The sequence below is a fragment of the Harpia harpyja genome, chromosome 2, assembly GCF_026419915.1.
Source record: "Harpia harpyja isolate bHarHar1 chromosome 2, bHarHar1 primary haplotype, whole genome shotgun sequence".
Classification (NCBI taxonomy): Eukaryota; Metazoa; Chordata; class Aves; order Accipitriformes; family Accipitridae; genus Harpia; species Harpia harpyja.
The window spans coordinates 11585540-11612943 of NC_068941.1; the positions used below are offsets into that span (position 1 = coordinate 11585540).

The window sequence follows — 27404 nt, forward strand, 5'->3', positions numbered from 1 at the left end:
AACTCTTGTACCAGATTCTGTAGGATATTTGACAGAGACTATCTTCACAATGAATACCTGATCAGTCTGATTATGATCTATTTCTAATACTTTGGACCAGGTCCTGGGATGGTAACAGTGGGAATAACACCATTACATCCATGTCAGTAATGTTTTGATCTATAACTGATGATAAAGAAGTAGCTTAATTTTTTAATTTTTTTTTGTAACTGTGAAACATTCTAGATGTGCATTTCTTATTATACTTAAAGTAACTTCAGGAAAGCTCTACTGACATTACTGATAGAATACTTTTTTCTACCTATTAAGAGGTTAGGATTTTTTTAATATATGAAAACAGGGTAATATTGCCATATTACCTTAACTTTCTGTGTAGAAATGCTTATTTTGCTCTAAAAAAATGTCTTTGGCATAGCTTAATCTACTTTGGAAGCAGGTTAAAATAAACTACATAAAGGCATAATTTACTACACAGAAAAACAGTGTTTATACAAGGAGACATTCTGGAATAATAATTGTGTTCTAAAGTAGCCCCCTAATTAGCTCTGCAATATTTTCTATATAGATGCAAGCATCTTCATCTTCACTGATGAAACGATTTCATTATCATGGTAATTATTGCCAACACCATCAACATATTTTATGTATGAATCAGGATTTTATCATGTTAGGTATGACATATACATAGAGAGAGGATAAAAAAGCTGGTCTCTTCCTCAAAGAGCTGGCTGCCTAAGCAAGGTGAATTGGAAGGGAAAAAAAAATTCCTTTCTTTGGCTAACTTTTGATTTGTGTGGCATGGTTACTGAACATCAACACTACCTTTGATAGATGCACATAAGTCTAGGCTTGCAGAGTCAAACGATTTGCGTGAGACTTGTTTGTATCGTCCAAAAAATTTGAAGGTCCTCATTCTCATTCTGTGCCTCTGTTTCTCAGTCTGGATAGCCATCGACTCGCTCTGCAGTAGAGGTACAATGAAGGTCTGTACACAATCAGGGAGACTGGGCTTGGGTCTGAGCCAAGCCCCTATGTTTGTGTGAAAGTATAGATGTAGTCTGAGGTTCTCATTCTACAAAGTATTTGTCACCTGCTCAACTTGACCTATCCAAGTCAAGTTGGTTTACAAATAAAATTAAAAAGCTTTCAAAAGTCTTTGCACAGTTGAATGTTTAGGAATTGGACCATCAATTTATTTCAAAGAATCTACCACAGAACTAGCACAAAGAATGGTTTAACTTACAATCATTATCCATCTTCCTGAATTAGATTAGAACAAATGACCTAGAGGAGAAAAATGTTCTTATCTTTATACCAGGACAAGAAGTGTCTCACAATCCTTTGATTATTTTTCAAAGGAATAAAAAAAGTGCGTGTAAATATTTTTGGGGTATTTTGATCTAGTTAGGATCATAAAAGGCCTATTTCTGTATGGCAGGATATGTAACACATTTTCTGCTGATGTTTAACATAAATATATGAAAAGATGTTTTAAGCAAGAAGTCTTTACTGTTTCGGAAAAGTTTCAAAAAAAAAAGAAGGAGGAAATTACAATTTTGTACATTTAATATGATGGGAGAAGAATTTTCTTCGTTTTTTTGTTTAGTTGCATCTCATTTCTGGAAATTAGTTGTGTGGTTTTATCACAGCTGTGATAGACATTATAGCATTACATTTGCATAAACATAAATAACAGCTATTTTGAATGGGACACTTGATCAATTTTTAAAAATGAGGCCTGTCTACATTTTTGCTTTTAAAATTAGCCCACTTGATTTCTAATACAAATCAGGTAAACTTATGAGCTGTCTGATCCCTTCATTAATAATTTTTAACTCAGTTTGTGATTTTCACACATACTTCAAGTAAAAATGCACAGAAGTAAAAGAAACAAATTAGCACCAATAAGTTGCATGTACATATTACAGTTCTTGGGGTAAGAAGAAAGAAAACATTGTAATGCTGGATTAAAAAAAAAAGAAGTTGCATTGAAATGCAATTTTTATTGGTATGAATAAACAAATTATATGTGCATAGTACGAGTTGGTCCTTTGTGAGTAGTACAGTTTTGTGCTCAAAAAGAATGTTAAAATTGTATCTTTCAACTTTAAATCTGATCTGCATAGCTGAATATCCTGCATATCCTGTCACAGACAGTGGAACTCTTCACTTATATTCAGGAATTTACCTCTGGGACAGGATACAGCTCTCATTTCTGCACAAATGAGAATGACTTTGTACATGCAAAATTGCTCAGCAAAAATGGAGGCTGAGTTGAAAAGCCAACATCTGCTAATGCTAAGAAACCTAACTGAATACTTTTCCTTTTCTAAAAAGTCTGATAGAGCATTCCCATTTTTGCTGTATTTAAAATGCTAAGAGATTTATTCACTTGTATCTGAAGTGGCAAACTTGAGGTATATCATCTCTATTAGGTAAATAAAGCTTACATAAAAAGCCCCAAACCTGAAATAAACAGGTAATACTAATTAAAATATAGTAAGGGGAGAGCAAGACTATCATGTATTTTGACTCCGTATTGTAGGTACTCTATGATCTTGAATAAACCACTTACGATGATTCACTGTTCAGTGATTATTGCATAACTTCTGAAAGGTATTTTTTTCTCACATTCATGACTGGTTTGCATTCTTCATCTGAATGTATTCCTCTTGCAACTATCGCTCAAAGGGAAGAACACTTACAGAGTATTACTGCAATAATAGAAAGGAAATGGATAATTCAGAAAGCAAAATTAGAAAGGAATATATAAATATGCAAAGATAACTTAGCCCAATAAAACCTATAAATTACATTATTTTTATGAATTTTTATGAAAATACTGAATATAAGAAATAAGCATTGTTTTAATTTTAAAGCACAGGTGTTAGCTGTTATATTTAAATACTATTTGCTTGAATCTCTTTATGTAACTGTGATCTTGGACAGAATTAACAGTACCCTGTACTGTACAAAATACTGATAAAAGAATGTACCCGTTATTGGGTTTACATAGCATCTTTTATCTTAGACGACTCTAGAGCTCTTTGCAACTACAATGCAGGAAAATAATTGAAAAAGTTAAAAAAACTTGAGCAACTTTTATTTGAAAGAAAATTATATTTTTAGTTTGTCTTAAAAATATCTAATTTTAACTATTTCTTTTCCTCTAATAGCTGTAGAAGTCTGTATTTGCCAGTTCTGACTGGAAGACATAGGAGTCTTGTATATCTAACTATCTCAGACTGGTGCTATATTTATTCATTTATGTCAGTTTTGAGAGTGCTTGTGTCTGCTGTGAATATACCATCTGTGGAGATTTTTTTTAAAATAATGAAATACCATTTTCTGGACTCCTACCAGTGGAATATGAAAAAAAAACAGCAGAAAGATTGCTTGAAACTTTAGGAGTAATTTTTGAGATTACTGTGTTATGCTGGTTTAAAATTCCAAAATGCCTCTTGTCCTACAAATTTAAATCCTATGACAAAAGTAATTTAGCCACTTACGGACATGAGTCTCTTTGGAAAGCAATGAGATGTTTGCAGTTAAAATTTTCAAAGGCACTAAAGTTATTTATTTTTGATAGGCAAAATCTATTAATTATGAATAAATGCTATTCTTAAACGTATGAACCTCCTTATTGTGACAGTCAGGAGCTGGCAAACTGAATGTGTGGCTGATCTTGGGTCTATGCGCAGCAAAGTCTTCTCTCTGCTTGCCTGTCTCTGAGGAACTCCTTGGCCTGCAGTGCGGAGGAAATTATTCTTGTTTCTGGCTCTTTTGCTGCACACAGTAACTCTGATTTTCCACTGTCATTTCCACTGCTTTAATTTTTGAGGGCTTCCCTTCCTTTTCTTTTTTTTTTTTTCCTTGACCAAAGGCAGAAAAATAGGGAAAGCCATTTAAAGAATGCAACAAATAGCCAGTAAGAGAAGGAACTGCATCTATTTATCGTGTTTGGACAAGCACACTATAGGGATCAGTGTTGCTATTTATTTGGCAAGCCTGTAAACAGCTCTATTTGTACACTAGCCACCGAGAATCCACAGTTTCATGTTAGCAGTAGGATGACTGCTGCTGGGAAGTAGCTGTCAATATATTTAATTTGTTTTAGAAACATAGTATGGTGAAGTCATATGATGTATTTGGTACCTTCTTCTAAGACAAGAAGTAGGAGACACAGACAATTCAAATGTAATTTTTAACTTCAATACCTAATAAATTGTTGGAAGAACTAAATACGATGATAGTAATCAACATGGATTCACTGAAGATCCAAACTCTCCTAAAGTAATTTAATTTCTTTCTTTGATAGGATAATGGTCTTTATTGGTTGAAGAAAATATTGTGGACATGGGGAAGCAAATCTTCAGAGCTTGCTTCCTAAATTCTGCCTGAAAATTGTGTTCATGTATGAGTTGCAAGAGTAAATCTGCATTTCTTGCATACACATGAATCTATTTCATATGTGTAAATGATGTTATTTTACATGACATTTTCACAGGTTATCAGGAGTAATGTGGATTAGAAAGAAAAAAAAATGGATGCAGAGTAGATTCACCAAAGAAGTTACGGGGATGACAGACTCCTGTTTTAGCAAGTGACCTGAGTCCTCTGACTTTATCTTTTCACCTCCAGCATCATGGCTGCATTCAGCACTGGAAAAGGATTCATTATGAAACTGGTTGAATGCAACCTTTCTTTATTCATAAGGAATTTTACAGATGCTGATATTGCGGATTCATCTTATGTCAGAGTAAAATTCTGTCACTTCGTGACTTTTTTAGTTGCCTATTTGTGCTTTAATTTGACATCCATCTCTTCTCAATTGGACTTCAGATGACAATTGGAAGTAGCTGCACACAGCTGTGGGTATTGATAGGAATTGAGAACTAAAAAAGTTCTTGCTTACAAATGAGATGCAGTAATAACTTTTTTCTGCTCTACTTGAGATAAAGTGCTGTGTGCTTTGTACTTGCAATATTCTTTATGTCCGGTATGGCTACACTGCTTCTAATTAATTAAACAGGATCCTTCCCAGCACTGGAATGTTATGGTCTGTACTCTTACACTCTCCGGCATGCCATTAGCCTGTGTCAACTAGCTTTCTTCCCTAACAAGTCCTGGACGTGGTGTGGGCGTCAGAACATGGGCCAGGGACCATGCCTGAAGCAGATTGAATATGATCACACTATATAGTCCCCATATATTGCTCGGTAAGGCTGAGAAATTTTAATATTGTGGATATAAGTCATTCCATTCTGGTAGTCTTAAGTGACAAAGAATGGTCATGGGCAAATTTCATTTATGGGCAGAAACCGAGCCAATATGTCGTCTTGAATAAAAGAAGTTTTGAAAGGATTGTGAGAAGTTTATATGATACACTTAAGTACGTTATCTTGCTAAAATGGGAAGGACTCTCTGAAATCTGAGTGTATGCTGCTCATGAAAAACAGTGTTAAGTACTGTGCTTTAAAAATGGAAAATAAAATGTTCACGAAAAGAGAGGGGACATACCTGCCAGATCCTAATGCCACCTAATCCCTGCTAGGAGAGAGGTGTGGTGGAAAAAACATCGCAAAGATAAATTGGATAGGAATACACAGCGTGATGCTGATGTAATACTGTAACGCATGTTACCTCGTGTAAGAACAAGTAAATTTAATTATTTCAGGCCAAATCCAGCATGACTAATTTAGGCACCCCTGAAGGCCACCAAATGGTGGCTTATACATGTCTTCTTCTCCCTTGAATCTATAGGGAACTTGGGCACTTAAGAGCAATTTAGGAGGAATGGTTCGTATCCCTCCTCTTCTCCCCAGGGCACTGAAAATTTTAAGTCAAATTGTAGCCAGCCTTTAGTGTACTCTGCATTGGTTAACTCTCAAACTGACATGTTCATTTTCAGGCTTGTCAGCTTAGAGAGATGTGTATTGTAGATTTCAGACGAGTGCAATAAAACGGTGAATTTTGAAAAGAAAAAAAAAACTGCATGGAGGAAGAAGGAAAGAAGATTGAGGAGAAGAAATGATGGTTGCATACAAATACATAAGCAATTTTTATAAAAAAAGAATCAAATACTGGTATTACTAAGGATAGTACCAAATTTATTAGCTTACAGTGAATTGGAAAGAATGTGAATTTGCTACTAGAACATGTATGCAATTAGAATAAGTTGTTGATGGAGAATTTGGAAACATTCTTATGGTATATGCTCTCTGCTAAGTTTGACAAACATCAGGGATAATTTAGGAGTTATTTAATTGGTCTTAATACAGTACATAATTATAAGAACCCTTGCAAAATTAAATATTCCATGATTCGCTGAATATAATGGTGATGTCATGTATTATCTTTAGTGTTTTCAGGTAGATAATAAGGTTATAGAAGGTTATAGTAGCACAGAAAGAGGAAAATGCTTTCTTCTGCTCACTGTATCTTGTGGGAAAACTGTCTTTGGTATTTTTATAGTACATTATAGAATATAGCGTAGCACTTTCTGTGCTGAATTGTAGTAACTAAAAAGCATTGTTTCTGTAGTAAATAAAGGCAACCAGAGATAAATCAAATCTGACACATACTATGCCACTGGGCTGTTGTGGGCAGTGAAAAAAAAATTCTCAGCATTTAGAACAGAAAATCAAATGCACATAAAAGTATCTTATGTGCCACAGAACATTGATGACAAAATCCAGGACTTGATTCAAAAGAAAATCCTTCTTAATCATATGTTTAATGTAAAGCACATGTTGATTAAGGTCAGTGCTTAAACTTAAGCCTATGCTTGAGGATAGTCCTAACGGGGAGAAATTTTATCTGGTGCTTACATGAACTGGGACTTGGATACTCATTCCTTATTCTTAAGAACTGAAATGGTTTGGGGTTTTTTCGGAGGATCAGCTAAGTCCAGGCAGGATATAAATCTCAGAGTACTCAATAGCACCAGAGAAACATTATTTCAGTGAGTGTCATGATGTGTCAACATTTGTATCAGGTATCCCGCTTGCCATATGAAGATATTTACCAAGACATGTTCCAAACATCAAAAATATCTTTTAAGTATGTATTTTCCAATTTTGAAATGAAGCTAATAGAAGTGGCAATATGTGTCAGTCAAAAATTTGATCAATAAACTTCTTTCAAAAAAGAGTGATGATCTGTTCAAGTTGTTGATACAGAATTCAACACTAATTTCAAATTTGGAAAGTGTCAGTTTTGTACTTAAGTGCAAAGGACAAACCCCTTTCCCCCTTTTCATGGAGTAGGTAACACTACTTGTCATGTTCACTAGATTATGGTCAGTGCAGTGTCCACCACTGTCAAATTTTGGCTTGGCTGGGAATTACTGTTTCTTGAACTGATTTAAATGAATATAGACATGGAAATGTATGCACTTAATGCAAGACAACAGGAAAGGACAATATATGTGGTTACATTGTTCACTTTATGCAAAAGATAGCTTTTTGGCATAATCATCTTTTTCCAGAAGTAAAGATGTATTCTCAAAGGAAGGAAAGATTTTAATGGTCTGTGAGGACTATTTATTAGCTAAAAGCAAGTCTGTTTCCAGAAAAGATTCAATGCAACAAGTACAAACTTTTGCATTGTGGCCTACTTTATTTATTCACAGCCTGAAGACCTAATGCTCACAATTTTTTTTCATTTCACATGAAATCTGAGTAATTGTACCCATCAGTCCAAATGCTGTTGGTTTATTTTAGAAACAATATTTACATTTTGAGTTTTGCAGATCCCAGAAAGAACATTTCATTCATACTGAATTCCATATCTTTATTAGGGACAAATGCTGCCTTGGTGCAACTTACATGTTCACATGTGGGAGCTTCTCTTGCCTTCCCTATCTTGTCACATGCCAGAAATGGCCAGACAGAATGTGGTCTCATTCTTACCTAACTCCCTTGGTGGCCTTCAGGAGTCTTCAGACATACACATAAGCACATAACAGTGGCCACCAGAGCCAACTGACTCACTGACATTAGGGGAGAGTTGGCCTTTTTTTTTTTTTTAAAGTACAAAAGTGTGTTCTATCTTCATTTTTTCAACTATTTGATATAATACAGAGTTAACAAAACCACATTAATTGTGTAAAATGTAACATGGTCATGTGGAATGCAAGCTATTTTGTCCAAGTGTGCTCTACAGAGTACGTAGATTTGAAGCACAAAATCTCTTTAACTAAAGCCTTGAAAGAAAAGAAAAAAATGTTCCCATTAAACTAATTCATGAGGAAAAGATAAATGAGAAAAATATTATTTTCATATTTGTGTACCAAAGTTTATTGGACTGGATAAGACAATCTCTTTTTATAATGGCCTTAGTGGAATTCTCATAAAATATTATTAGCAATGCTTTAAAAAAACTTCTTTAAGTAATAGCTCATTAAAAAAAAAAAAGACTTTATGGATTGCAAAAGATACTGAATTGACACCTGCAATGACTGGAATACTTTTTTATCCACAGAACATGGGTGGCAGCAGAGTAATCCCCATCCTACATCCCCCAGCCCCAGCCCCAGCCGTGTGTCTCACCCTTTACCTGGATGCACCACTACAAAGGGTGAGGGAGCTATGGTAGTTTACTCTGCATTCCCATTCACCTGTTGATCTCTTTCCAAAAATATAGTTGCCGATAACTGAACTAGAGCTCCAGGTTAGCTGAAGCAGCCAGGTTATTTCATATAGAATACTTTCTACCACTGCTTAAATCCTGGTCTCTATTAATTGGGACGAGTTGAACCAAGAATGCTGAATTTGCAGTCTGTTGGTTGTCACTAGAATTATCCATTCCTGGCTCTGTCAAAGCTGATGGGACTTAGTCAAGGACAATGTTTCATCTGCTACAGTTAATGTATAGACTGTAAAGCAAACCATAAAAATACAGAGAGAGTTAAAATTAATAATGCAAATTTAAAACCAACATTGCTGTAATGTATATGAGGTAATTAACTCCTTTTAAAATTATTGTTCACTACAAGTGAAAGGCGTTCACTGCAAAGCCTGAATAGCCGGGCTATTTCTGAGTGGAATGCAGGAGATTACAGCCTCCCGCAAGCTCTGTATCAGTTGCCGTGTTGCATGGGGACCACCTGATCTGCGTAAATGTGGCATGGTGAGGCACACGTTTTTTACAGGGGACCCACAAGGAAAAACGTAATGCGTTGAGTGCTTGCATAGAAGCCCATGTCTGAAAGCCCATATGAAGACAAATATTACTTGGATATTGTGCTAATTTACAGAATTTGGATCTGAAGTAGCAAGGTGACAGTTTACATACCGGCTTTTTCCCCTGTTCTGTTGCATTGCTTGCTTTGATTTAAAAGAGAGGTTTTTAGGTTCAAGTGTCTTCTTTCTCCTAAGTGCAGGGGGATCAGCAATATTTCTGTAACAGCAGCATGCCTGGCATTTGATATTCTTTGGAGATTTTATTATCTAGGGGTTGATTTGGATCTTTAGACTGTTGGCACTTGGGGGAACTCAGCAGTCATTCTGTTATAGCAGATATAATGCTGTGGGAGTTTATGGAGCTCTTAAATATAGTATAGAATGAAAGTGACAGTCATTATAAAAGGTATAGGATGTGTTTTCTTTTGCTGCTTTGCTTGCCATCTGTGGAGGGAAGCAGTGGACCTTCTCTCCATCCTAGTTAGATTAGCTAGCAACATTAAGCGGGAGAAAATTTTGATTCAGAGAGTTAGAAGGTCTTCCAAGTACAGGCAATCCCTTCTAGGGTTTGCCAAAAGAGGAAATGTATATGACTATATTCATGGCTGTAAAGTAGTAGTCTGGTATCAAGTTTGGATGCAATAGGATGCCTCACAACAGGGTGAGAGGAAGATTTATTAAAGAGACTAGGGCTTTGCAGTATTTTCTGTTCATTTCTGATTCATAAGCTAGGAATAATCATTGCATGCTTTCTCTTTTTTGTTTCTTATGTTAATGTTTTTCATTTCTTTTTCTGTTCATCTACCACTGGTGTCTTTACACATCTTCTCTCGTCAGTGTACACAGAACTAGCTTACCATGAACAGGAGGCTTACTAATGTGTACTGAGGAACAAATGAATCTTAATATATTTTTGCTGGGTTCTATTTCCAGTTTTTATTGCAATTCTGTATAAATTCTATGTATTAAGCACTCTTACTGTAACACTCAAAATCTTTGTTAAGGTCTGTGGGGAAGGATCAATAGTCAGTACAGCACAAATTGTGTAACCTAAGAGCTTTAATTGGAATATTTGTGATTTTTTAATCATCTTGTTCACCTGAAACACTATTAGAATATATGTACAAATAGTATAATTACATTAACAGAATTATGAAACTGCTTATTATTAAACCCCTCTTTCTAACTAGTACCTGTACTCACACAAACTTGAAGCTTCCCTATGCACTAGTTTGAGAGTTTGGAACAGGAGATAAAATAGGGATGAAAGAGAGAGCTGTGATCTCAGAGAAGATATTAGGCACCAGAAATTATGGTGTTCTTGTTCCAGCTCTTACACTGACTCTGATACTTCCATTTCTATAGCACTTGCCATCTCTGGATCTCAAAGTGGATTATAAAGAATAGTGATTTAAACCTTCCTGCACCTCTAGGAGATAGGTAAGCAATATTATTCCCATTTTACAGATGGAGAAATTGTGATACAGAGAGGCTTCATGTTTCTTATTAAAGTTTATTTATGAACACACATGCATGCACACACACAGAGCCAGAAACAGATATCAGAACTTTCATTGCCCTCTGTTTTAAGCTAAGTCCATCCTCCTTTCCATTTAACCTCTCTGATTTATATTCCCCATCTGTAAAAAGACGGAAACTGGTATAGACATGAAGAGATTTGCTTGCACATAAAATTCTGTGCAAATACCGGAAAAAAAAACCATGGAGGACAAAAGTTGCCTTTGAAATCCAATGCACTTTATGTGTTGGCAGAGGATATTGTAGGATTTGGGACAAGGATTTTTGTAGGTGGGGAGAGTTGCAGGTGTTCTGCACCCTAATGTGTAATATTTAGTTATTGCTATAAAACAGCCTGATTGTTTTGTAATATAAGCATATTAACTGAAGTTTAAAAATTAAAAAAAATGCACTAATTTACATGGAGAAAGACTAGACACAGCCAGTAACTCAATCTCTGTATTATCTGAAAGAATATTGTAAACAGATTTTTCTGTGCACCTCAAGTGCCACATCAACACCACCAATGCACTGTGTCAGACAGGAGTAGAAGGACAGTAGTGCTGCATGAAAGCAGCAATTGCCCCGGCTGCTTATCTGTATAGTTTTCTCCCATGAAAGTCCTACTGTGACTGTACTGCAGCATCAGTTCCTCAATGGCAGACAGCAATCTAGACCACCCTACCTACGTATTCACAAGAGAACTGAAATTATTAGTGAACTTCTGGAAAAAAGTTATGAAGATCAAATATAAGTCTTGTTATTGTTATTACTATTATTGGAATGATTGTTTCTTGTAATATTTAAAAACATATTTTAAAAGATGTCTAGAAACTTGATCGGTCTGATCATACACTGCATCAAAACATCGTGAAGATTCTGATCTCATTAATCTTAACTACAATGTTAAAAAAATAACTTGCGGAAGCTTTTAAAAATCCTTTCTAATTCTGCTACTGATTTGCTACAGAATTGAAACATCCAAAACATAATATATTAGATGTTTTAATTTTAATGTTACTAACGTGTCTGGCCATTGTCTGTATGTTGAACAGATAGCTTATATGTAAATGTTTTTCACATTTTTCTGCGTGCATCCTATGGCATAGGCAGGCTAGATTAGATGAACATACAACATCCATGTTAACCTTTTCCTGTAAGTAATCTAACTTCCCTGTGATACAGTAGATACGTTTCATATGTTTCCTAGTGAATATATATAGTGAATAAGTATGGCTAATGTATATATTTATGTTAAATGGAATGGAGACTGGATGTGTTTGTGTGTCAGCATGCAAGCATCAACATGTATATATGGATGGCTCGATTCAAAGACTCATTCGAAAGTTAAGATTCCTTTTTGGTTTACTTGTAACACTTCATGCACAGAAATATACTGAATTTCAGGTAGGGATTTAGTTGATTTGGAGCTAAGGTAAAACCTGATTTTATCATTACAAGCTTTACTAAACAATAATGATGATGATGATGATACTTCAGCAAGTGAGTTAGTTCCTTGTCTCAACTTCATATGTGACAGAGATCAGAATTTAACCCAGGGTCTTCCTGAATGCCAGTACAAATCATTTGTTACCTTTGCTCCCAATTACAGTTAAAATAGCCAGTGTCTTGAGGTAATATAGCTACCACAGCTGGTGGATTAGGATATGGGTTTGTTAATGCATTGACCTTCTTCATCTGTGTAACACAAGTTAATTTCCAGCCTGACAGTAAATGCTGAAATTTGAATTGTAGCACTAATGCACCATTTTTTCCTCTCTGTCAAACCAGACTAAAAGGTCATGTGGTGATGAGGATAATGGTTCACTTTGAAAGAGAAGGAAAACCGGCTTCTGAGTCTTTGGGGGATTCTAGATCTTGCTTCAAATAACAAGCTGAACTAGGAAAAACTAGGCTTGGAAATTCCAGTAATATTGAACCTGCAAGTCTGACTATTTGCCTTGTTCTTATACCGATTCTTTATAGGCACATTGGAATACTTGCCATGACATGTTAGACAGAATAATAAAGCAGCATGTGAAGTTTGGGTTTCGGGCTATCAAGCCTCAAAAAGACTTTTCTCTGAAAAGTGAATCAACATTAAACTGTTTGCTACAATGGGAATTTTAAGCGACAGTTTGTGACAAGTTTTGATTGTTTCTCGACACTCTAGGAAATACTAAACCTAAGAACTCTTGGAGACTGATTTTTTTTTTTTCTCTCAGAAGTGTCTTTCTTTCTTTCCTGCAGCACGGAAAAGGATATGCTAGTCACTTCTACAGGACTTACCTGAAGCAGCATGATTTGCACAAAAGTCGACCAACAAAAAGCATCAACTTTCAACTTCATTATCTTGGCCATCCAGTTCTGTGTAACTGAAGGATTTGTGTGCTGTTGGAGACATCATGGCCAACAATAGGACCTAATTGCTCTCAGCAGGCCTGAGAAATGAGTTGAAATGTGTAGAACTGTAGAAACTTCAGAGGCAACTGATCTTGCCTCTCTGATCAGTGTGTGCCTGTTTACAGCACTATATATCTTTCTCTCTCCAAAATGTCACTGAGCCCTTTAGATGTTTATATTCACCACAAGAAGCCAATCGTACAGATAAAAGAAATGTGCATTATAAATGCAATATCACTGTTTTAAACTTGACTGTTTTATATTATTTTTGTGTGATCAAGTGTTCCCCAAACTATTCCAACTTTACAAGAGAGATTGTGATCATGTTCTTTTCACCTGTGGGTCATAAAAATGTTGTTAATCTGAAGACCCACAAAATTATCAAAGACATTCTGTAGTTTATACACCGTGTTGCAAAGTGTTTACTGTACTATTTCAAAGCTTCTAAATAAATATAAAATATATATATATTATATTATATATAATTTTCCGAAAAACGTGGTACAACTTAGTTGATTTTTAAATGGATTCATACAGTCTACACCATACACTAAAGTGAGAAGGTAATTCAGGGTTCCTAAGCTATCCTTGCTAAAAACAAAAATAAAAGAAACCTTTAATAGTACTTCCCCAATATCCGTATTTTGGTCAATCCTGTTTTTCTTGTTTTAAAAAAAAAAAAAAAAAAGCTGTAAGCAACAACATTTTGTCTAAAAGTTGTAATGAATTTTCAATGCCAAAGATGCAGCTGTCAATATTACCAGAATGAGCGCTATGTACTATCAGAGGTATAAATCACTCTCCATTATTTTGATTATATTTCTATGGTTTTTAATTTGGAATCACAAAATCTTTTATAAGGCTCTATAAACTCACCTGTATATGTTGTTAAAAAGAACACTGGGTGTCTGTACATTTTGCAATGTAAGATATAATGTAAGTGAAGTTAAGTATTTTAAGAAAATCATCCCAAACTCATAAGTATGCATACATACATACACACACAAACACCCACACATCTCTCTTTGACATAGTTTTGTGAAACTATACAAATATATTGCCTAAAAATATTTCTCTTGTGGCTAGGAATAGTTGTTGATAGAATTCAAATTACAAAGGCAAAGTATATGCCAAACTATTGACTCTTTTATCACAAAGGAGATTTGAAATTAGGAACATGGCACATTCTCAGCTGACCCCTCTCCCATTGGAGTTAAAAGGGGTTGGCTACCATCTTTGTTGGGAAAAGGATTAAGCCCTTGCATATAATCTTTATGGTCTGTAATAATTCTGTGGTCTGAAACGGTATCTTAGAGCATTTCTTTTCTATGAAATATTGAAAAAGGTAAAATTTCAAAGGTAAAGTTTAAAATTACTTTCATGTCCATGGAGTTTAAGTACCATTTACTAAATGTAAAAATCTAGTAAAATGTTTTTTTCTTTTTTTTTCTTTTTGTATTGTGTTTTTTTCCCTACTGTACCTTAATATGTCAAATATTGAAAACCAATGAGAGAACACTGTGTTATCAACCAAGGTCTAGCCAAATTCGAACAAATTCCTAGTGATGATTCAATATTGAAGTAAGACAAGAGAAAACCTCTCATTGATTGCAGTGGAATTTGGATCATGCCGTTATATAGAAAATCTGATATCCCCACCAGTGCTGCCACAGGATGAATGTGGGAGAAGCTGAATTTAGCCACTGCTATGTCGTAATAGAGTTTGGGTTTCTTCCTTTTGTTGTTTTTGTTTGTTTGTTTGTTTATAATGACAGTTTCTGTTAGATAGAAGTATATAAATCATCTGTACGGGAACCATCCTGCTATGGATCCGAACAAGACTCCTGATCAATTTGCGAGAGCTCTTTGTACAAACAGCTACTGGACCGAGCCCTGAAGTTGTTAATTTAATACTCCGAACAAAAAAATATGCTTGTTAAACACTTCTAATGTGTATGTCTAGCACATTTATATAACTACAAAATATTTTGTGGGATCCTTTTTGAAATGTATATATTATACAAAACACAATCAAACAAAAGCACCAACAATAGTTATTGATTTAAGCAAACAACAGTGAAATGTTTCTCTAGCTGTAGGTAGCAGGACTTTTAGTCACCTACAGGCTTGTTAATTTTATGAAGAAAAGCAATGAAATTTGTGACAATTATTTCATTTAAAGGAGTTTGTTAAATTCTTGTTTCTGCTTTTAAAGAAAGAAGGTCCTTGCCCTTCTTAGAACTGGTTTTTCTTTATTTCCAAGTATCTCTTTAATATTAGACATATACTGTACATTAAGGTTGTTTTCAGTCTTTGGGAGGAGAAGGAAACGTTTTTCCTTTCTATTTCATGGGCAGTTGGAAGTTTTTTTATTTAATGAAACTGCCTTCACATTTTGCATGCCATTTTTTCTGAAAAACTTAACCATACCATACCCTGTCATTTGTTTCCATAACTGAACTCTTTCCATGAACTGTGTATATGATATACATACCCTTTTTTTTGTTGTTGTTGTTAATTTTAAATAATGTAGACATTGGTCCATGTATGCACAGAAATCTTTCTGAGTTCATTGGGAGAGTCCCAGAGGGAATCATGAGGGGATGCAGAACTGTTGAGGAAAAGGAAGTTTTTAAGTACTACAGCCTGGGCTCCCAAGATATTTAAAGACGTAGCTTTTGCCGATTTCCCTAGCTCACTGTGAATTTCAGTACGATAACATTTGAAGACACAAGCTTTAGGACACATAAAACCCCAGTACATAGCTGCTGTGTCCCAAGAGAAGTGCTGAGAAGCGTATCAGGCAGTACAGAGGCTCAACCGCTCCCCTTTCCTTGTTTTAGTGGGGGAGATACCTGTTGCATCCAGCCAACTCCCATTGAAATTGACTGTTCAGCATCTCCCATATATTTCCTCATGCTAGTAGGTGCCTATTGGCAGTGATAGGTATGTAAATGCCTTTAAACAGTAGCTTTTGTATTTGCCTCTTCCTTTAAGCATATGTGATGCAAGTGTCTAAGGACTCTGATTTGCAAATTGGACACAAAAGTAAACTGAACTAATCAGAAAATGCTTAGATTGGATATTAAGGGGAAATATCTATACCCAAAAGCTGGGGTAAGAAAGGTTCTGAAATCTCCTTCATTAAAGGTTTTCAAAAATAGTTCAGAAAATACTTGTCAGGGATGATATAAGTGTACTTAAACTTGCCTCAGATTAAAAGCATGGACTAGCCTCTCAGTCCTGTTGTTCTGTAATGTTCCTAGTAGGGCATGCTAAGCTTTGGAGGATGCGATCTGTATGCAGCTGTAAGGATAAGAATATACTATCCTTCAGTTAGGTATCAGAAACAATAGTTTATGTTTAAATTTACAATTTACAAGCATAATAGAACAAGCTGTCTGTGTGAAGAACTGTCTTTGGAGTAAATTAGAGTTCCAGCACAGAAGACAGGATCTTATAAAGGGTAACAAAATGGAATCAGATCTGTAAATTTTTTTTTTTTTTCCCAATTCCTGCTTTAGATATGTAGCAATGGATTTCTAAGCAGCTTGCCTATTCAATTTCTTCAAAACCAGACTTTGGTTTCTTCCACACAGGTTCTTCCAAAACTTAGAAATATTAAAACATTTCACTACTTGAAATAAAAGTCCAATTATTTAATGCAAGTTTTTGCTGAGCTGCCTATTGAGAGAAAGAAAAAAAGAAAAGAGGTATTTCCGTTAATATAGTCTCAGCTGATTCAAACAAGGTGTAGTAGTTTTTCGTCAGTATTGTTGCAAAATTAAGTGGAATGACAATGCACAGATAAATACAATTTGTAAAGATTATGCTTCCTGCATTATAGTCACTATATATGTGTGTGGGGAGATATGTGTGTGTGTATATAATTATAGTTCAAAATCTGGTAAGTTGCCACTGGATTTTTTCTTACAGGAGCATGCTCCTATCAGTAAATGCAAACAGAAGGGTAGAAACACATTTATGATACTACAAAGTTAGACTTGTTCCTTAGTGTAGAATGGAGTTTTGTATTCAAGATTTGAATTCAGCCCCTTCTTCATGCATTATACCCACAACCAAGCACGCATTTCAGTATTTGACTCTCAAAATTTTACCTGCTCATAGTAGGCGCTTTTTTTTTTTTTTTTTATTTAAGTACTATCATTCCTCAGGGTAAAGGGTGGATAAATAGATAGTCTTCCTAGGCTGATAAATTGTCATTCCAATTTTGCAAGGCTGTTAAATATTTGTACGTCTTATATGGAGAAAGCTGATCATATCCTGCCATTGTTCCATGTTCAAGTCTCGAGTTTTATGGCACTGGGACTTCTGAATTAAAACCTACACAAAGGCTTAGGAGCCAAAGTAACCATCTTTGATATACATTTAGTTATTGCAATTTGATTGCAAAACACTGGCATCAGTTATCTATAAAGAATAGAAAGTTGTTTATTCTATTTGCAGTAACGTAAAAGACAGCCAGTAAGACTTTATTATAATATTGTGCTATGAGAAATTCTGAAACTGTGAGTTAAATCCATTGCACTGATCCCTACAATCAGAGCTCAAATTCTTCTTAAAGAGCTCCTTCGTTTTATTTTGTCTCTAATCTGCTAATCTGTCTTGGTATGAAATGGATACATATATATAAACAAATACACACATCCATTAAAATCCATTGTTGAGCATCTGTGTTTTTGTAGATACCCTCATATGTAAGAAATGAGCAAGAACTAACTTGGACAGCTTTCTTGAATTGAAATTGTTTTGAATTTGAATTTGAATTTGTTAATAAAGTTCATGATATTGACAGACATCAGGAAAAATGAAATCTATGTGGGTGTAGTTCTCCAGAAGGCAAGTGCTTCATTTAGGAAGCATCCTGTCAAAAATGCGTAAATGTGAGTGCTGGAAATCTTGCTGAGTCAAGATGAAACATACTGTGCTAAAGCTTTCTTGTTTGCTGTGTCAGCACTGATTAAAGCGTCCCCTGGATTTTAACCACTTGAGTAAATCAGAAGATATCCAAAATGGCAAACAGGGTTCAGATAACGTTTACCATTCTTACTGAAGTGAGCCGACGGCAATAGGTGAATATATACTAAAATATTTGTGTCTATTCTACAATATGGAAAATTCCGTTAAGCCAAACAATTAATGAAACAGAATGCTTCCAAATACATGCACTTCAAAGATTAAAGTTCATCTGATGCTCAACTTAAAAGCATATTTGGGGTAACACATCTTTGAGGTGCACTAACAGTGAAGAGTAATGTATAACAAAGCCTTACGACAACGTGATAAAGGGAATGTAACCAAACCAGCCTTAAGTTTTAGAAGATCCAAACATTCAGGTTGCAAAACTGAACTGTATTTTATATGCATCAGAGCCTAATTCCATTAAAGGCAATGGCCCAAGCCACAGTGATTTGAAGGAGAGCAAAAGGAAGTTTTCATTTCTTTCTTTATGCACATGCATTTTTAAGCAAGAGCAGCCTACAATGAAATTATTTGACACCAGACAAAGGGAAACTTCACTAGCTCTGCTTTTAACAAGCTGCGCAATCAAGTTTGGAAATTTGGACATGGCTATATGTCAGTGTAAAGCAGACATGTTTCTAATAATTTTGTCTCAAAGCAAAATAATATCACTGTTCAGATTTTCTAAGAAGACAAAGACAGAAATGCAGTCTGAAAGAAATGCAAGATAGATTCATGTTTTTACTATGCAGAAGGGCAGAGAATTAAAAATTCATTGGAGCAGAGTATTCTTACACTGCCATAGCTGTTGGCTGAAAGTGTGAGCAAAGCAAGCAAAGAAAATACCAACCTCAACAATGAATGTTTCGGCAAGTTTTGCTTTGGAAGGTAACAAACACATTCTAAGCACATTATCTCCTTTCAGACCTAGACTGAAAGAGGTTTTCTGTCATCTTTTCTGGTCTAACTTTTACTCAGAGTATAAAAGCAGTCCTCTGAAGGGTTTGCATGTTCACCTCAATGCGGGGCGGGGGGGGGCGGTATTCCCATTTGATGAGAATAAGACAGAAAAAAGACCTAGATGAAGTCTGATGTCAAAATTACCTAGTAATTCCAATCCCATCACTACAGCTTTTCTAGACAGGTATCAGAATAATTTAGGGCAGCAACTTTATGGGATGGTGACAGAAGAGCACTGGTGTGGCACTCTTCCTCTGTGAAGAAGAAAAAGAGAGAGGAAAGAGAGAGAACATTCTCTGCTTTTCCTAGTCTCACAGATGACATTAATTGGTACTTAAATAGTGCTTTGTTCAGGAACATAAATATCACGAAAGAGAAAGATTTCACCAGGAGAGCAATATATTTGTTGTGGCTTATGCTATCTGCAAAAAAAATGATGAATGCAAGCAAACATTCTCCTGCCTAACCCCCTGAAGATGAGGCTAAATGATGCCCTTGGAGCTCATGGCCACTCAGTTTTTGTAAGAGGCTTGGTTTGATTTATATTCTGACTGTCAACAAAGAAAGAGAAGAGAGACAGAGCGCTGGAAGTAAAAGATAGTTAATTAATATAATCTGGGGAGAAAATGCAATATACCTTGTAATGACATCATTAAACCTCACTGAGCTTCTGGAAACGATCTGTTAAAAATTAAACAAACAAACAAACAAACAAACAAACAAATCCCCCCAAATAAAAAATAAATCTGCTGCTTGATACTCCAAGTACACATTTAAATTAGATCAATCGCAGCTGAGTTGGAAAATAACGGCACGTGAAGTATCATATTCCTTCTTACCCCTATTTCCAGGGGACACTAGGGGACAGCCCCTGGCATCCAGCACCTCCCTGGGCACAGGGATGGGCTGAGGCTGAGACGGGTTGTCGGCCCACGGGTGGGGGTCAGGATCAGGCCCGGTGCAGGGAACCAGGGTCAGACACGGTCCCCGGACAACAGGGCTGGGGGGGCCCCTGGCCATGGTCACCCCACGGCATGTCAGGGGGCTTCTCCCCACAGCCCCTCGTAGGATGGGGCCACCCTTGGCTGCTCTGGTGCCCAAAATCAAACCCCCAGGAGCGTTTCTCACCCTATTGTGAAAACAATTTACAAACTTCCTTCCCAGATATATTATTATATTCTGCTTCAAATACTGCTTTTTAATGGATTTTACTTCATTGTGCTTTTCAGCATTTATGTCAGCTGGGTTTGGGGGGTTCCTGGCATTGTGTATAGTTAAGTAATAGACATACCAGTGTAACTTTGAAATTATACCTTTATAATTAGAGGTGGATTTCACTTAGCCCTTATCATATAGAAACTAATATTAAGGTTTCTGGGTTTAATTTTGCTACTTTAATTCCTGTTGTCACTTCCTGTGTGACAGCAGAGGAATTAATTCCATTTTAATATTAATGAAATAAGATTTTGTTGTATTTAGTAAACCTGATCCAAGAAGTACCACTTATCCAGAAAAAATTCCAGGCAAAAGCAGGTAGTTTACCTTTTTTCTTTTTTTCTATAAATAATTTCCAGACCTCCCACTGTTCAGGGATAAAGACAAGAAATGCAGTAACAGAAAATATTTGAAGTCTGCACGGTGCTTTACTGGACTGGGAAAATTTCTTTCCTGTTTCCATTCTATCTGGAGTAAACTGGAAACCACTGTTTGCATGCAAACTTGTCAGGTGTTTAATTCTTCATTTGCAGAGTGAAATCTACAACTTCACTGAACACATTGCTAATATTCACAGATCTAAAGCTTCAGGAAAAAACCAAACCCAAAAATCTTACTGTTCTCATCCAAAAAATAACTTTGAGCACTGGAAAATCCATGCATAGCTGGAAATTGAAAAAATTTTATTTTAAGGTTAGATTTCTATTGACTGCTGTTCTGTGTGCTTTATATCCTTTATTAGTAAGCAAAATATACTCCAGTGTTATGACAGATGCCTGTATCACTGTCCTTATTTTACTGAAGCATAATTGAGAAATTTCATATTGCCATTTATTGCAGAGGTGGGAATAGAACCTAGTTCCTAAACCAAAATAATAAGGAAAAAAACACCACAACAACAGTGATTATAATATAAAATAATGTAAAACCACATGGGTGCTACAATACTGAGATCTCCCCACATGCAGGTTAATGAGCTAACTAGTAGTCTAGAGAGCAATACGTAATTTGGTGCCCTTGGTCTCTCTGTCAAAAGAATATATAATTATTCTTTGCAAAATGGGACAGCTTCAAAGAGAAAAATGAAGAGCTCTTCATCTTTCCACTCAGAGCCTAAATCCTTTTGGCCTTGATGATTAGGGAAGGTTGGGAAAAGAAAATTGGGTCTAGATCCCATCGTATAAAAGAAGCATTTGTCCTCAGCGGCCAACATCATGCGCAAATACTATGATCAGTATGGTAGTATGGTATAAAAATGGCCTTTATCAGCATTTATTTCCCTGCTAGTTTTCTGTTCAATACATGTCTTCCCAGAACACCTCAAAATAGGATCCTATTTTGTTAAGATGTTTGTTAAGAAGTTAAAGACTAAGTACCCAAGATTTCCAGAGCAGATGGTATGACTTTTGGAAAAAATTTTCAGGGTGTGAGAAATCTGTATTCAGTTCTCTCCATCTCAGATAATTTCTGCATCCATATCCAGCTTAGAAGAGTTTCTAAACAGCAAGTTGGAGGATTATCTCCTCTTTTGCTGTTCCAGTCTACAAAAGCATTTAAACTTCTCTTGGTGCAGGAACCAGGCACATGTGCCACCTTCTACAGCTAATCACTGATTAAATATAGACTCATTTGCTTGCTTTCGAGTGAGTATTTAGTATTGTATAGAAAATTTTGCTCGGTAGGTATTTGTAGATGACACACAGAGTGACACTAGGCAAATAACAGAACCATTAGAGAGCTTGCCCTCTTGCCAAAGGGAGAGATCAAGAGAGCAAACCACACCTGACATGTTAGACATATAGATGAATGTATGATCAGAAAATACTCAGACATAATGGTGGTAAGGGCAGTTTAAAAATCTTACACTAATTGGATGCATGACTGGGAAGGGCTGACCTGGTATTTACCTGGCAGATGTTGAAAAGTTCAGAGATTCTGGACAATTGGATAAATTTCCAGAAGGCAAGTCTTTCCTAAGTCATCCTATTGATGGCAACAGAATTACTGTACCAGTTAAGTTGGGAAACAATACTTCTTCACTGTTTCCCTGGAATAAGTACCTGCACACCAGCATTATAAACTGGAAAGACTCAGAGAAAAAATAAAATAAGAATGTGGCTTATGGAATTGCTGGTATAAAAAGAGGATTTGCCCACCCCTCTGACTCCCTGGGACTACTTCGATGGCCTCAGACACCCTGGGGCTGCGTCTCGCCCTGGTTCCCCTCACCAGGCTCGATGCTGACCTCCACCCGTGGGCCAATGTTCCAGCCCTTCCTTGGCCCAGCTCTGTCCCCAGGGAGGTGTCAATGCCCAGGGCTGGGGCTGTCCCCGGCCGCTCTCTGCCTGCCCTTGCTCCTGGCTGGGCCGGTGGGATGAGCCCTGCCCTGATGTCCCCGGGGAGCCCCCAGTCCCGAGGGAGCCCCCAGCCCCTCAGCACCCCGGCACTGGGAGGTCATCCTTCCCAATTCTCCCGCCTTGCTGCAGGATCAGCACTTTGAATGCCATTACCAATACAAGTTTACCTAACCTGTTCTTGCAGACTGTACTAATGCCAGGCACAACATGCCGCCGTTGTAAAAGAGAGTTTCCAAAGACGATGGAAAAAGGAATATTTCATTTTGAGATGGAGTTTTGTTTTGATAATTTTATTTCCTTTATGTCATCCTACTGTAAAATACTAGGGTACCTAGATTGCAGAATAGTAGCTGTTTCCAATAAATCAAACAAGAACATTTCCTGTGCATATGTTGTCACTAATGTTATGCAAGGTCCTTGTTTTATCTTCTTGGTCTTGGTTTGCTCTTACAAAAAAACCCCTTGCACCTATAACAGGTCTGTCTCTCCCTCTTTCCCCAATCTCCTCCCCCTCCAAGTCACTTAAATTGGCCTGACAGTACCTTGAACAAGTAAGATAATGAGAGAAACTGCAGGAGACATATGAAAATAAATTCGTTTGAAGAATTTTGTACAGTTGCTGGTGTGCAGGTAAAATCCTACCTGAATTCCAGTGTAGTCTAAATAAACCAAGGAGAATAAAGGTAGGTTCTTAGCCTAGCATGTATTTGTGTCATTCCAGTCTACTACAGGTGAACAACTTGCCCTGCCAAGTCCATTGTAAAGAAGGTAATCTGACCCATTAATCAAAATACCAAATATCTACGTAGAACTATGATTTTATAGTTGAGTGAATATATATAAATAATCAATGATTGCAAACTGCATTAAAAAGTGAGATACGGGGTTGTCCTTCTCAAAGTCATAGCACAGAACTCACAACTTAGAGAAGAAGAAATGAGAAAATATAAAAGGGTATCTGAATTAATCACTCCACACTCCTGATATAAGCTGATTATACCAGAAATTTGTCAATTTTTCAGCAGCCATCCAGACTATATTGCTTCCAGACTGTATTTCTAGAAGTGAAGATCTTTCCCTGCTCCCATCCTACTCCCAGGATTCGTGTTCCCTTAGGGCTTTTGAAGAAGAAAGAAGAGAGCAACAGAGACTGTTCTGTGTTGCTGCTGGTGAGAATACCTCTCTGGATTGACCTTGTATTTTAACACCCTGTTGTATTCCCCCTGCACTTACTCAACATACAGAAGCTAAATTGGGACAAAATGGCTTTCTTAAAAGATCAAAATCTCAGGAGGCTTTGAACCCTTAAATAATATGGAAGATCACAAGAAGGCCATTCAAGTTAGAAGAATCTGCTCATCACCTTGAATTATATCAGTACCATCCTTCTCTTTATTGCCCTTAGAGTGTGCAGAGTCAAAGACAAAACGGCATAACAAATGACACTCTGTGGCCTGCTGATTTCTGGCTGCCATTTGTACGTTAAATCACCAGCAGCTGTCATGATCAGAAAGAGTGGTAGTCAGTGTTGGAGGGGATAAACATACACAGACAAAAATGAGGGCTTGATTCCTTAGGGGAAGAAAGCAAAACAAAATAGAAATGGAGTGCTATGGACAATACAGGTGGTGAAGGAGTAACTCACAATGTTGTAAAAGGAACATGGGGCAAGTGCTTTACAAGGATCATTTACATCTCTCAGTACTTCTGTCTGAATTTGTTTGGTGTATTGCCTCTCAAAAAGTAAATGGAAAATGCTTTTAAATGTCAGGCATTTTTATTAGAATTGTTTATGTGTGCTTATCTTGTACAACAGTTACTACAATAAACAAAAGTTTGGAGTTTCAGAAGGTTACAGCTAACTCTCATATTTGGAGGATAACACCATCTGCTTCTTAGCACAGTGCGCTCACTTCACCGGGTCTTCACCGTGGAGCCACTTTTTGGTTACCTTTCTTTGAATGAACTGGGGAGCAGGCCGTACCTATGGAACTGTTACTTGGTCCATACTCAGGCCGAAGAGTGATTCCTTCATAACTCACAACCAAAAGGAAATTAGTTGTTGAATGTATTTTTTACCTAAAATACTTCATGTCTCCAAAGACTGATTTGAAAAACTCCTGAGCAACCAGAGGTCAAAGAGTGCCAGGTATACTCAATGTTTTTCAAACGTAAGTTAGTACATTAAAAAAGATCCCGACTTCCTTTCTCCTACAAGTATTTCCTAAGCTTTCTCTGTTTAACAAACACAGGATACATTTACAAACGTCTGCTGGGAAGGTACCGTGAATTTTTCTTCCTCCCTCAGCTGCATATTTATGCAATCCATGCTGAGCACTGTTTTGCAGGTAGGAACTTATGCATGAAACAGTGTTGAATTCCTCTTGTTAGTAGATTGGGTACCTTTCAACTGATTGAGTCTCACCTGCTACATCTGTTAGCACTTCACTGGAAAGTGTCTTTCCTTGATGGCCTGTCACTCTTCAAGAAGGATCCTTGCCTTTTGTTCCTAATCTCTGCACAGCATTGCTTTCTCTTTGTTAGATGGATCACTTCTCCAGAATTCACAATCTTTAATAAACACACCATCGACAAAATGCTTTCATCTATTCTTTAGATTTTGTAACATCTCTAGAAATTATTTTGCTCCTTCTACGTGTTTTGCATAAACTTGTCAGCAAATCTGTTTACCTCACTCTCAGAGAACTAAAGTTTTTACTTTTTAAAAAGTCTTTGTTCTTCTCCCAGCTCAGTAACTATTCATCAGATGGCTTGCACTCTTTGGTGGTGGTTTTTTAACCACTCACCGTGACAACTGAATTGATCATACACAAGCCCAGGGCTCAGATATCCCACTGGTATCAGTGTAAAAGAAAAATCTAAGATCCGGATTTTTATTATATGTAAAATACTGCAGCAAAGTCTTGAATTTTTAAGGTCTAGTTTTAGCATGTGTTACACATTAACACCATCCAATGTCCCCATGCAAATATACTTGACGTTCTCTATTACACGTAAAAAAGTTACTTGCATCTATCATAAAAAATCTGCTTCATATTGTACGTGATTTGCTGATTAATGAAATACGTGCAATGTATCTGTACAAGGACAAAATACCTTTTCTTACTCATACTGTGTGGACATCAGATTTTTATTTATCAATATTGGTAAAACAATAGCACATAGGAGACCCATTCGTAGGCAGAGCTGCTTGTACTAGTGAATGCACAAACACACTAATAAAAGAAGCCCTCGCCATACTGATCTTACAGTTTAATTATTGAAGTCAACAGCAGGATTTAGACAAACAGAGGACCACAAAGGAAAATACCCAACAATGGGAAGTGGGAACCTAAGCTATACAGTACCAAAATTCAGTGGTACTGCATAAAAGATGTGTAAAAAAGATGGCCTGCTGGCAGAGGATGAGCAGGGGTGAAAAAAGTTGAAGATTAGAGCTTTTCTCCACAGAAATATTAAGCCTGGAATTTCAGTACTTGTGTAAGACTAGAGATCTGTCCAGGGACTCACAGCCTTCAGAACTAATGGAGAAAAAATGCTGAAGTTAAGGCGTGGCTGACCTTTTGGAAATTCACAAGTTTTAATTGTGGTTGCATGACATAGCCCAGATCCATCCCATCCAAGTTTAGAGATCAACATTAGATGACCTCATTAGGATGTAGCAGTAAGGTGCTAACTAATACAGGGAAAGAGAGAAGAGTATCAGGGGAAGTTGAAATTGAAGCAGCACTGAAAGAACTGCTGGGGCTTGTTTACATGGCCAAGAGTGAGCTAAAGATAACCATGCTCCAAATTTTGACGCTTCCTTTAAGTGCCAAAACTTCAATACAATAAATTCAATCTTAGGAGCCCCATCTTCTAAAGTGCCAAGACAGAAAGTCCTCTTCAGAAGCTGTACACTGACCAGAGAAAGCTGCATTTTTAAAATCTTGGCTAAATCGAGTAATTGTGTCTGTACGCATCATTCAGAAGTTGGTGCCAAAGTTAGAGCCCTTACCTGGGAAGTGGCATGCCCATCATCTCCCCCCATCCACAGCTGGTTTCCTTCACGTCACTGTCATGTGCACAGGGCACATGAGGTGAGGGTGACTGCACACTGGCCCGTTTTGGAGATCAGTCAAGTACATACCATCACCCTTTTCTCTTGGAACACACCATCTAATACAGGTCTCTCAGATACTAACTAGGCAGCCAATAGTACTTGAAACTATAATCTGTTGTGGGGCTATTAACAATGAAGATGGAACTTTTTTTACTAGTATTAAATTTGTTGTGGTTTAACCCCAGCCAGAAACTAAGTCCCACACAGCCGCTTGCTCACTCCCTCCCTCCCAGGGGGATGGCGGAGAAAATCGGAAGAGTAAAAGTGAGAAAACTCGTGGGTTGGCATAAGGACAGTTGAGTAGGTAAAGCAAAAGTCACGCACGCAAGCAAAGCAAAACAAGGAATTCATTCACCAATTCTCATGGGCAGGCACGTGTTCAGCCATCTCCAGGAAAGCAGGGCTCCATCACGTGTAACGGTTACTTGGGAAGACAAATGCCATCACTCCGAAGGTGTCCCCCCCTTCCTTCTTCTTCCATAGCATTTACATCATGTTCGGGTCCCACACTATCCAAGTGGAGCCTTATCTATGCACCACAGTCTCTCCAGGCGTATAACTGCTGCAGCATAGACTTATCCACAGCCACGGTCACTTTGAGGTGCATCTGTTCCAGTGTGGCCTTATCCATGGGCCACAATGCCTTCAGAGACATGCCTG

The 27404-nt window shown here is 36.9% G+C and overlaps 1 protein-coding gene across 5 annotated transcripts in view; it reads left to right on the top strand.

Annotated features, from left to right (window-relative positions):
- The window catches only part of PCDH10 (protocadherin 10), a 36526-nt gene extending 18601 nt beyond the window's left edge, over positions 1-17925 (top strand). Inside the window, exons 5-7 of one of the 5 annotated variants that reach the window (XM_052815413.1) lie at positions 8485-8580; positions 10551-10625; positions 12954-17925. In XM_052815413.1, coding sequence (XP_052671373.1) covers positions 8485-8580; positions 10551-10585 — 131 coding nt within the window. In that variant the 3' untranslated portion in view covers positions 10586-10625; positions 12954-17925. Of the gene's footprint in view, positions 1-8484; positions 8581-10550; positions 10626-12494; positions 12921-12953 lie in introns of those variants that run through there. The other 4 variants (XM_052815421.1, XM_052815430.1, XM_052815440.1 and 1 more) reach the window with 4 other exon arrangements.
- The last annotated feature ends 9479 nt before the right edge of the window (positions 17926-27404 follow it).